Source organism: Curcuma longa, unplaced genomic scaffold (genome assembly GCF_044706935.1).
Source record: "Curcuma longa cultivar G26 ecotype Majalengka, Jawa Barat unplaced genomic scaffold, ITB_CL_G26_1.1 contig_20198, whole genome shotgun sequence".
Taxonomy (NCBI): Eukaryota; Viridiplantae; Streptophyta; class Magnoliopsida; order Zingiberales; family Zingiberaceae; genus Curcuma; species Curcuma longa.
Window position 1 is genome coordinate 1 of NW_027431301.1, and position 12,395 is coordinate 12,395.

At 36.6% G+C, this 12,395-nt stretch overlaps 2 protein-coding genes across 2 annotated transcripts; both read left to right on the forward strand.

Annotated features, from left to right (window-relative positions):
- Positions 1-508: 508 nt before the first annotated feature.
- On the forward strand, positions 509-6,121 carry LOC141817357 (uncharacterized; the record flags this gene model as incomplete). The annotated part of the gene is given in 11 exon segments (XM_074705020.1): positions 509-586; positions 667-842; positions 844-882; positions 1,657-2,013; positions 2,127-2,331; positions 3,640-3,732; positions 3,813-3,904; positions 4,856-4,973; positions 5,049-5,134; positions 5,454-5,505; positions 5,600-6,121. Coding segments are annotated over 11 exon segments (1,812 nt in total), but the record flags the coding sequence as incomplete, so codon positions are not given.
- Positions 6,122-6,469: 348 nt separating this feature from the next.
- Positions 6,470-10,266, forward strand: LOC141817358 (mitochondrial fission 1 protein A-like). Its single transcript, XM_074705022.1, has 5 exons — positions 6,470-6,636; positions 6,790-6,919; positions 7,066-7,187; positions 9,884-9,947; positions 10,025-10,266. The coding sequence occupies exons 1-5, from the start codon at positions 6,544-6,546 to the stop codon at positions 10,108-10,110; spliced, it is 495 nt and encodes a 164-aa protein (XP_074561123.1). The 5' UTR covers positions 6,470-6,543; the 3' UTR covers positions 10,111-10,266.
- Positions 10,267-12,395: the final 2,129 nt, after the last annotated feature.

Below are 12,395 nucleotides of genomic sequence, written 5' to 3' on the forward strand. Positions count from 1 at the left end.
TGTTAGGATCGGTTGAATAGCTAGAGGGGGGGTGAATAGCGTTTCTCGATTTTTCTTGATCTTTCTCTGCACAGAGATTAGCGGAAGCAAAAATATAAAGAGAAAGAAAGAGATCAACGCTAACCCGGTTTATTTTACTTGGTATCCACCTCCGCAGAGGTGACTAATCCAAGGATCCACACGCACGCACACACCCGATGCACTATGAATCTTCTCCTTCTCAAAAACCTCGAAGGCGGAGAAACCTTTACAACTCTTCAGATCTCCTCAAATATGATATGAAATATTGTTTAGGAGGAGAGGAAGAAAGCGAGAATAGAGAACAAAAACGTTCTCAGAAGAAGCACAAAAGAATAAAAGAATGGCAAAAAGATTGAGTTGTTCTCGTGCAGGCTTCTTTTATAATCTCTGCAACATCAGTTGACTGCTGGCAGGGCCAGTCGACTGATGCCTTCAATCGGCAACAAAATCTCGCATTAAAGCGCATTAAATGTTTGCCAATTTTCAGCAACATTCAAATAGCAGTCGACTGTTCCAAGACCTGTCGACTGGCAACAGCACTTGCAATGCCAAATTCAATGCTAAGGTATGATGTTTTATAGATGATGTAAAAAAGGTGATTTTTTTTGTGTCATTTGGTTGGGTGATGTTCATTTGGTATTATAGATTTATGTGACAGAGGTGGCTGCAAGGATTGGACAGCTGCTGATGGAAGATCTCGTTTCGATGCACGCTGAATTTGTGCAATTTTATGGTACAGATGTTAGGCCCAGTTTTCCAGAATGGATGAAATGGGAGGAGCTCGGAAAGCTTCCACCATTGCTGAAACAACTCATTCTGGGGTGAAGGAGAGGAACTAGGAGGTTGGATGCCCTTGTACAGGTTCGAATTCTCTTATTTCTTTAGTTTTCGATTGGTGTTTATATGAATTTAAAACTTGTAAGTGTTAAAGTTCACAATCAGTTTACATAATAACCTTTGCATACTTAAAGTACACTTTGTTGACTTAATGTTGATTTCTTCTGTAAAAAGATGTTTCACTTCTTTGCCATATTAATTTTATTTCTTGCATTATTTCAGTAGAAATTGTCTCACATTTTGCTATTGCGTAAGTGTAAAGCTGTAATAAAAGTCAAACAGATTATTATATTACTCATTCATAAATTGGGTTTGGTTAATGATGTATAAAATTATGGTCTGCCATCCTGTGGAGATAACTAAAAGAAAATCCCTTAGGAAATTGTAATGTGGTACAAATATTTCACATGTAACCTATTTTTTGCTAGGCAATGACCATTGGAGTCATTTGATGAAACTCTTCTGTATAATCATTTGGGCAAAAGCTATCTTGCTAAGGCTTTAGTTTAATACAATTGAGGAAAGGATTGCTATTTAGTTTTTTCAAAGTTATGCTCATTTAAATTGGAGATAAAAATATTGTTAACAAAGTAAAGATGGAAGTGAAGTTCATATATTTACAGTCTTTCAATTTTCCTAACCTTTAAGCTATTTTGAACATAGCTACTTTAGTGTAGAGTCATTTGTAATAGATAATAAAGATATTCCTTCCGTTCTGGAAAGTTATATTCAACTGTCTGTCTTATTCTTCATACTTAATGAGACATCTTTTTCTTGGTTTTGGTCTTCACATATTAGTGCAGCAGATGTAAAGGAATGCATGCAGAAAATTCAACCTCTCAAGTATGGCGAAGAAACTTTCTTCAATGGATCCATAATGTTGAAAGCATACAGCTCAGGTTTAGACATTGGAAGCTGCAATTGGACAATACATAGTCCAAGAAGGAGTATTTCTTATCTATCAAGCTCCTTATTCATGTCAGCTTGTTGGAAGGGTTTTGATTACATGTCTCTGCTTGGGAATGATTTAGTGCTGTTCTCAGATCTTTCATCGCTAAGTAGCATTGACATTACTGGTACTGAATCACAAGGAATTAGAGACATAAACATGACAGGAGATAGTGATTTTTCTCCCTCTAATGCTTCAACTTGCAGGTAGGTTTTCTTCATCTATTATTAACTTCTTTTTGAGCCCTGGTCCTTTTTTGTGCAGTATCCAATGTTTATGCTTTTCAGTAGTTCTTCTAGCATGCTAATATATGTTATAGTGCTGATACTAAGGATAAAGTACACCACCTTTTACTTGAAACTGATGAGAGCTCTGATGAAATTGAGAAGACCAAGTTTATATGCTCTTGCATCATAGATTCTTTGCAAGGAGGAGGTTCGGTTTTGATACCAATAGGGCGTATTGAGACAGTAGTCTTACTGCTGGAGCAGATATGTGAATCTCTAGAGTCCTTCAATATTAAGGTACGTATTATCTATACACAGTCTTTATCTCTCTGGTTGGAGAAATGTTTTGATGTTCCAGCCTTGAGACATTTCTTGTTCACTTCAGTTGGATTTGATTGGACCTATATATATTTGTTGTCTGCTTTTTGACCATTAACTTGCATATAATCTGGACTTATTACTGAATAAATATCATTAGGAATACTTGCATCTTAGCATAGCTTACAGTTTAGAACATATTTTGTGGATCCATGCATCAGTTTGAGCAGGGTCCATGACTTCAACCAAAACATGATGCTGGTTTGTTTTGATTTCAGTTTAATTTGATCTATTTTTTTACCAATTCTAAATGGTAGTGGAGTCGTGATTACCATCTATAAACTTAGATTTGTTGGGCCAGTGTTGGCTCATTAAATAAAAGGAGAAAAAAACAATTCCTAGTGGAAAAGAGATGGCATCAAGGACCAGACGCATAAGTTGTGGCAATGGCAGGATGTGAAAGGTGTGTTACATCATTCATTTGGAGGTGGATAATTTTTTTTATTTTTTATTTAAAAAAAAAAGATACACTTTGCTGCGTTAGTCTGCTAATATTTCAAGATAGATTAAAAAGGAATACAAGCCTAATGTGCTCAGCCTCTCACCAACTGTTAATCCTTGTCCACATGAAGGAATAAGAATTTTAAGCACACACCTTTCCTTTTTTATCCACCACACCAATGACTTCTCATTCCTCAAACACACCTCTCAACCACGCGAATTGAAAAAGCCTCACATCGTAAATCTGATATTTTATAGGGAAGAGAATCTATATCAAGTGATCCCGTGTTCAACATGGGTTGGATGATTGATGAAGGCTAGAACATGATAACTGGAACTCAGAAGAGGAAAAAACCAATTGTGGAAGAAAGAAGAATTTGGTGCTGCCATATCGGGTTACTGAGGCAATAAGTTATGCAAAGGAGTCAGGTGCTTTTTGGAGAGTGGGATTTGCTTGTTTCCAGCTATGAGAATTGGGAAAGATGTTCTGGTTAAGGGGGAATGGTTTAATTCCTTTCTGGATTAAACAAAATAAGGAATCAATTCGACCTGACTTGTATGATTCCATTCTCAGGATGATTCTTGCATACAAAATGTACTACCTTTTAAGCGGAATTAGTTAGGCCTCTGTGAAATGTTCAACATCCTATTTTACAGCAAATTAACTTCTTTATCAATAATATACTTCTAGAAAAAAGAGTTATCGCATTATATCCATTTGATTAATGGTACGACTCTTCATTGAAAATAGAATAATGTAATTTGTTCATCATTAATCTATTATAGGTTCCAATTTTCATGATTTCTTCTACAGCGGAAGAAATGTTGACATATCTGAATATAGTGCCAGAATGGCTCTCCGAGCATCGCCAACAGAAGGTTGTAAATTCTGTTTGTTTGACTTAATTAACATCATTCATCCCTGCATTTATGTTTATTTTTCTTTTATCATTTTGCAGTTATTCTCAGGGGAGGCATTGTTTAACCACATCGAATTTAAGAAAGCTAAGAGGCTGCTTGTTTTCCCCTCACTTTACACTTCTGACTTCCTGTGAGCCCTCTTGCACAGTGTAGCAACCATATGCCTGTTTCTACTTTCGCATTATGTGATTCTTGCATTCTAGAGTTATATGCAATATAGTCTCGACTCTCAACATATGAACTCCAAAATTTTTAACACCACATAGGATGATGATCATATATAAATATTAGTCAGTTTTGATGAAATAATATCCCGGCCATGAGGACCTGGGAGTCGATCCTTATTATTTTTTCATTTTTTTATTAATCAGTAGACATGTAATCCTAATACAAACCATCATTTACAATCAGTGTCAAGTAGAACCGGAGTTCTGATTTTCGACATTGGTCACTTCTCCTCTACATAATAGACACCAACAAATAACGAGGGATCTCCTGTCTTTTGGATGATATCTTGCACGATCTAACAATTGAGTACAATCATAGGGTGATATCAGCAGACGGAGAATCTCACAATATCGCTCCAAACTATGGTTAGGAGCACAGATATCATGAAATGGGGGAGAAACAATGCCTCATGCAATTTTATTTATTGAATTTTGAATATCATGAAAAGTTTAACATCCCATGCAGTTAATATTGCATGCTGGATCTCCGTTCAACTTGTTCTGTAGATGCCCATAATTATAATCCCGACTAAATTCCATGAACAATTGCAAATTAATTTCTGAAAATCTCAATTTCCATTAGTTAGTAATCCTTTTTGAGATGATATGTCAAGGTATTTCCATCTTTTCAGACATGGAATCATGGATGAAACATGTTGACTGTTATCTTTCATTCTTTAAGAGTTGGCATGCTATATGTTTTTTTCTCGACGATGATGTGTTATTTGAGCCTCCGACTTTTCAGTTGGAAGCCTTTCAGATCTAGCTTACTTACCAGTAAACTGAACGACTGTTGATCTATATGATTATTTTATATCATTTACTTTCCAACTCATGTAATTGATCTCTCACAGAGCTGCATGGCAGGAGCCCTGTGTAGTCTTTTCTTCTCATTGGAGTCTTCGGCTCGGTCCAGTTGTCACCCTGCTTCGACGGTGGCATGCTGATCCTAATTCTTTACTAATTTTAGAGGTGCATATCCCGCAAACTGTATCGATTTAAGATATTTAGTTTCGATAATAGTTCATAAACATGTACTATTTGCAGCAAGGAATTGATGTCGAACTGGCGCTCTTGCCTTATACACCACTGGCAATGAAGGTTCTCCAATGTTCCATCCTTTCTGGGATCATGTGAGTCGAATTTCGATACTCAATCTTTATTCTCTTTATTTAATCTCAATCTTGGCTTCAAAGATGCATACTATGTCTGTGAAAGTTTGAGATCGACAACCGAGGTCTTCTTGTTATGTTTCGGCATCAACAATAAGCTGAATTTTAACTGTCCACTGTTGGTCTAAATCTTGAGGTTCACCAAGATGGTTATGTTGTTTTTCTGTTGCCCAACTATCACTCGAACTGTGTTTTCGGACAACACATGCCGATCGTTGCTCTTCAGTTTCAACTGTCATTTGCTTTCCGAATTCGGTAATCAAGGATTTTCTGGTTGCAGGATGCACAAAGTAGAGCTGCTTTTGGAAATCCTCCAACCGAAACTTGTTTTGGTAAACTACTCTTACCATGTTTTCAGCAAAATCTCGATCTGTGCTCTTCAGTCTCGACTGTCATTTGATTTTCCTTGGTGTGGTTTTTATGTAGTTCCCCGAGGATCTTCGAATGCGGTTGCAGGCGCAGGGGAAGAACTCGCCGCGGCCACCATACTTGTACTACTCTGAAAACGTTCCATTGCGAGTTACAAGTTCTTCGAAGAATTACAATGCCGTGCTGGAAACTGATCTTGCGGTTCAGCTTCGGCCCCGAAAACTGACACAACAAAACTTGGCCATTGCAAGGCTGGAGGGGAGCATTCTGTTGAGGGAAGGAAAATATTTCTTATCCGCATCGAAAGTTCAACTCAAATCTTCAAACAAGAAGTTGCTTCATTGGGGTTCCATCGAGCCCGCTCGTTTACTCGTCGCCTTGCAAGACAGGGGACTAGTCGGGAATATGCAATGGAACAAAGAGGCCGCGAGCGATACGGTTTCGATACGAATAACAGACCCTAAGAATGCCATCATCGAGACCAACACAAGAAGGACCATAATCTATTGCGAAGATGAAAACTTCGCCACCCTAATTTACGAAACTTTTAGCAGTGTTTGTGATGGTATATAATGCATGAGTAATTGTGCTATTCGATTTGATTAACTCATCATTAGTTTCTGAGACATGGTTGAATTGGTTCCTATAAAATAGATTTGTTGAAGTGGGTAAGATTGAATTTTAACGAAGTCGAGATAATATTCTTTTCCATAATAGTTAATTATAATTTTTTGATTTATCTTTTTATAGATAATCGTGAGATCGATCGTGTAGGATCGGTTGAGTAATGAATTTTTATTTTTTTTGGTTAAAGTGATTAATTCATTATTATTTTTTTAAATAAAAAATTATTTTTATGGTTTTAATTTCAACATTCCATTAAAAGGGGTCAATCAACGTCAACCAAGACCATTTGGATCTTTCCTCTTTTATCTTAGCCCCAAAGAAAACTCTCTCCTTGTCATCTCCCGATCCATCGCCGGCCTCGCTACTGCACCGCCATGGATGCCAAGATTCGTGAATTCTTCGACTCCGTCGGCTCCTTCTTCACCGGCGGCGACAACGTTCCCTGGTGCGACCGTGACGTCATCGCCGTAAGTCTTCGCTCTACCTTTCTCTTGTCATCGTATTTCTTATCGATCCGAACAACTAGGGATTCCTCTGAAGGATTTGTTGTTTTTATCAGATTATATTACCTCCGTTTATCATCCTTTGCTTCTCTTGATCACTGTGCTTCGCCTTCCCAGGGTTGCGAGAGAGAGGTGGCGGAGAGTGGTAGCGCAGAGGCGAAGAAGGAAAGCCTCATGAGGTTGTCCTGGGCGCTCGTTCATTCCAGGTTCCCGGACGATGTGAATCGTGGAATCGCCATGCTTGAAGGTTCCTTAATCACTTATCGCATGTGAAAATTCGCATTTTTACCCTTGTAGATTTGTGTTCCTCATGTGGTTAGAAATCTTGTTATCTTTCTTTGATTCGTTGTTGGTCTCAGTGAATTGCAACCTTGTTAACACTGGTTTCTTCAGCTTCTTTGGATAGTTCAGCAAGTCCACTGCAAACTAGGGAGAAACTTTATTTGTTGGCTGTTGGGTTTTACAGAAATGCAGACTACTCCAGAAGCCGTCAGCTGCTTGAACAATGTTTACAGGTATGATGTTATTTTGATACAGGCTCATTGACATATATTCGATAAAATGTTTATTGTGGATTGACATATTTTGTGCCTGCTTAGATGTTTAGTTTTTCTTTGTTTGAATATTCTGATGACACAAAGTTTGCCTTTTTTAAAAATCCTTTTCTTGTTTGGAAAAAAAAATGAAATTGCATATGCTTTATGCTCTTCAGTTCCTCCTGCATACACCAATGTGGCTGTACCAGCCATACTTTATCAAACACCAATCTAGTTACGATAGCTCGAGTATAAGTCTCTAATGGTAGAACTTGCTAAACAATGCATAATAGATGTTTTTTTTCAATGAGAACGCCCTAGTTCCAATGATCATGTCCTTTCCTATTTAAACAATGTCTTGTTAAAATATTGTGAATATAAAGCATGCAACTCTAAAGCCTGCTAAAGGGTAGAGAGTAGAAAGATTTTAATACTTACCAAAAGTATAACCAAATTTGCTTTTTTCATAGTATTAGAGATGCTATGTAGAACATAAAGAGCGAGAAATTCACCAATAATGAAACACGTTAATGTGTTGATGATATCATCATATTATTGTTGGCTTGAGGAAATGAACTGAAAAGAAAATAACTAGTTATGTTTTGAAACTAGTTGTGCATACTGTCTTTTTCCAGAAATAGAGGAAACTATTGAATGCTACCAAAAATCATGGTGACTTGAGATTCCATGCCCTTGGGTCTGCTAGTCTACCACCCCCCCCCCCCCCCCCTTTTTTTTTTTTAGCTTATTATTTTACCTTTTTCTGATGGAAGATGACACATGGCGTTTGAATGCAAAAATGTGTTTTTCTACATTGGAATGTTAGATATCACTTGGAGTGAGAATGGGTCTTGTAGGAAGCAAGAACACTTTTACACTTTGCTAGACATGTTTGAAAAAGGGATTCTAGACAAAATGCTACTTTCATTAATACTTTGGACACACCAACAAGATGCTTTAGGAACAGCATATACAAGTCATTCTTAACATGTCGATGAAAGGGTTAATGTTAATGACTCACTTTGATGGATAATGAAATTTCTTATTTGAAATACAGCATCAGATATAAGCATCCGTTATTTTCATAGTAAAATTTTCACCCTAGCTTTCTTGATGACTAGGCTTTTAGCTGCGATTATTACCTCTATGTTTGCAGTAGTAAAATTGTGTCGATTGTGACTTTTAGGGTCTCCTGTGCCAACAACCTGCATTTAGCAGGACCTAATGCACTGGGGATATATCAAACTAAGAAAAAAATGTGGCCGGATGATCAGTTTTTTCTTGTTGCATTAGCTGTTTGAGAAACCTGTGAAATCTCGGCATCAAATTTGTGTTTGCCTATTTAAATTGCTTGTTCTTGTTTGTTTTGTTTGCAACATCTTCTGGTGATTTTCTACTTAAGTTCTATTTAATTGGTTTAGAACATATTCTTTTTGATTTGCTCATCAAGTCGATTAGGTTATTTTTTTAAGTTTAATTTGATTGTTTATATGTTCCAATATTGATTTTTCTGCAATTCATCCGAGGATGTTTACCTTCCAAGTTCGACTTAGTTTTTGAAAGATATGATAATTGAATGCTTAGAATGGTTGAAACTATATGTTACAGAAAAATGCACTAAAGAGAACAAGGGGATGTTTTATCTCAAGACTAGAATTTCATGGCTCAGAATCTGCAACAAATATAAAAAGTTCAAGAATTTTCTTAATTAAGTGGTTTTAGGTTGACTTTCTCACCTTATTGATAACTAAACTAAGGCTTAAAGGCTTGTTCCATGCTAGCATCTCTTGGCACTTCACCTCTCATTGTGGATGATGGAAAACCACAGTGAACCGCAATAATTTGCCTTGGTCAACCGACACCCAAATTGGCTCATGTGAAGGGTTGTAAATAAGCCGAGCCGAGTCAAGTTTTGTAGTGTTCAAGCTTGTTTGATAAGGTAATCGAACCGAGCTAAGCTAAGGCTAAAATAAACTGAGCCGTTGAAATGATTGTTCAACTTTGCTTGATTTCTTTTTTATGGACTTGAGTTTGATTTGTTTAGATGCTATCAAGCTCTCAATTTAAACTTGTTTGATTGTTTGAAACTTTTATATTTTAAGTTTGTTTGGTTGGTTATTGAGTTTGATAATACCAATTTATTTGTTCATTTTGAAAGTTTTTATTTATTTATTTAGCATGTTTGTTTGTTCGTTTAGTTTAACGAGTTGTTCAAGCTTATTCATTTAATTGATCTTATGTGTATGGAATGAACATAAACAAGCTCTCGAGCACTAAACATGTTTACAAACGTTCAATTCATTTACAATCCTATGTCCATTTACCCTCGATGATTATAGGGTTTTGAGTACTATGAATCCTGAGTGTAGGAAAGATTGTGAAGAACTTGAGGGAGAACCGAGAGGAAGAATCATGTGAAAAATATTGTACCGAGCATGTGAATCAAAGAGGAATAAACCTAACCTGCTATCATCGTCGTCATCATTGCGTCGATGCGACCCCTCTAAGTGCAATAGTGGAATGGTAGAATTGAAATTACACTAGTAAATGAGGCCTGGATTATCTATCCGTATAGAGGCATCACTTTAAGATCTGTGATTCACAATCATGGATGAAGCTTTTATCCTTTCAATGTATAGAAACCTCAACTTGTTTTTGTTTCTTCTCATTTGTAGATCGCACCGGATTGGCGACAAGCCCAAACTCTGAAAAAAGTAGTGGAAGATCGAATTGCAAAAGGTAATAATACCAACAACAACATCAACTATCACTCAATTCATTCATTATCGGAAACTGAACTCTTGTTCTCGCAACAGACGGTGTGATCGGCATCGGAATCGCGGCGACCGCTGTGGGGCTTCTGGTGGGTGGTATCGCGGCACTTGCAACTAGGAAGAAATAATCTCATGTTCTTCCCTCGCACTCTCATTTGATGCCTTGCTCTGTCAACGATCATTTGTCTACTGAATTATCGGATCGATGCCTTACTTTGGTAAATGCTGTATTTCTTTTTATCTGTTTGAGTGAAGACTTAACGAGTAAATTCTCTAGTTCATCTTATCTTCTGTTCTTTGTTTTTTTCCCGAAAAGAAACTGAATATGAAAAGATCACTCATATTTAATTATTCTATAATCTAAAGTTCATCTATATGTTGGCCTGTAAACCAACCAAGTCAAGCTTTGTAGTGTTTAAATATGTTTGATAAAGTAATCAAGTCCAGTTTAAAATGAGTCTAATATTGAAATGATTGTTAAGTTTGATTTGATTTTTTTATTAGTTTGAGTTTAATTTGTTTAGATGTTAGTTCGTATTTATGCTTGTTTGATTTTTTTTAATTTTAAATTTATTTGCTTAGTTTTTAAATTTGATAGTACAAATTTATTTTAATTAATTTATTTATTTAATATATTGATAAGAATTTTATTGATGAATATGATTTAAGAATATTATTCATAAATATTATTCACTAGTATTGATCTTGAACGCTAATGAATTGAATACGAATAAATAGATCTGATGTGTATTGAATAAATATAAATAAATTCTTAGTTGTATATTAATTTTAGTCATAAACGCTCGGTTCATTTATAGTTTTATCTATATAATTCATTATGGTATAATAATAAGAGATAGGGTGTTTTTTTTAAACAAATTCACACAACACAAGCATACAATTTTTGAACAACGTTAATATTAGAGAGATTGCAAAAGTCAAATGGTTCAAAAGAAAGTTAGGGTTCGACATAAATTGGAGATATATATATATATATATATATATATATATATATATATATATATATATATATATATATATATATATATATAGGAGCGTTATGCTGAGCGTCTGTGAGCGCCATCTGATCTGGAATTTCCACGTCAGAAAATCATTTCATCGCACGGCAGATTCGGCGTTATACTTCGCAGCGCTAGGGTTCCTCGCTTACTCGGCATTCCTCTCTTCTTCGACATTCCTCTTCCTCGACATTCCTTCGCGCTGCTCGCCGAAGCTCTCTTCTTCCTCGACATTCTTCGCAGCGCTAGGGTTTCGCACTGCTCTCCTCCGCGCTGCTCGCCGAAGCTCCCTTCTTCCTGGACATTCTTCGCAACGCTAGGGTTTCGCGCTGCTCGCCAAAGCTGCTCCCGACCGTCGCAGGAAGGCGGCAAAGCCGAAGCTCCCCACCTCTTCTTCCTCGACGAAGCTCGGCGTCACTGTTTGAAGAGAAAACCACTGCTCGCGAGAAAGAAAAGAAGGCCCTCAGGTTGTGCCTTCTTATCTCTTGCCCCTTTCAAGTAAACATGAAGTAAATTAGGTCTCAAGTCTTTCGGCTAGGGCTAGGGAGGTGGGCTCAGGGTCAATTTCAATCCTCTGGCAAGGGAATGGCCGAGCAGACAAGCCAAAGGAATCAGTCTCACTTAAATTGAGAGTCCGGGACGATGGCTAAAACTCCGAACATCTAATTTCGAACTCCCCTCCCAACCTTGAATTTCGAACTCCCAAGGACATATTTCGAACTCCCCTCCCACTCATACTGTTTCATTTATGACTTTATCAGTTCTTTACTTTTCTTGTCTAAAATCCACTAAATGCAACTTCTTGGCTGGAGCTTTATACAATTCCACATTCATTATTTATAATTTGCTTGGAATATCTTGTGCTTGATTTTTATGTTGGATTTACTATTTTGAATGAGAAAATTTGGATAGATCATATGGATGGATTTCTTAGCAATTCACAAGATTAACAGCTATCGGTCTACTTGTTAGGTTGGAGTTGTAAATCCAAATTTATACTCGTAGCAAGAATGGTAAGTCATTTCATTTTAATTTTGACTTAATATCTTGGTTATATAATAATTTGAATGTTTTTTGTAGGGAAAAACATATGTTGTTTTTGTTGGACATCAACCAGGTATATATGACACTTGGATAGAAGCTTCTAGTCAAGTTAATGGCTTTAAGGGCGCTATACATCAGTCTTTCAAGAGCATAGAGGAGGCAGAAAAAGCTTTTCAACGTCACATGAATAAAAATTCTACCCCCACTTCAGCTTCAGCTTCAACTTCAGTATCAAGTTCAAAGTCAGAAAGAAAACTGTTGCGGTCACAATAAATATCTAAGTTGAAAGAAGCTTTGGAAGAAATACAACAACAATTAGATGCTCTTCAAATTAGTGATGAATATTAAAT

Bases quoted from the DNA above. Each gene is read 5' to 3' on its own strand.
- LOC141817358 (XM_074705022.1), top strand. From the start codon at position 6,544: ATGGATGCCAAGATTCGTGAATTCTTCGACTCCGTCGGCTCCTTCTTC. The intron at 6,637-6,789 runs GTAAGTCTTCGC...TCGCCTTCCCAG, and splicing joins GCGACCGTGACGTCATCGCC to GGTTGCGAGAGAGAGGTGGC. The intron at 7,188-9,883 runs GTATGATGTTAT...TCTCATTTGTAG, and splicing joins TGCTTGAACAATGTTTACAG to ATCGCACCGGATTGGCGACA.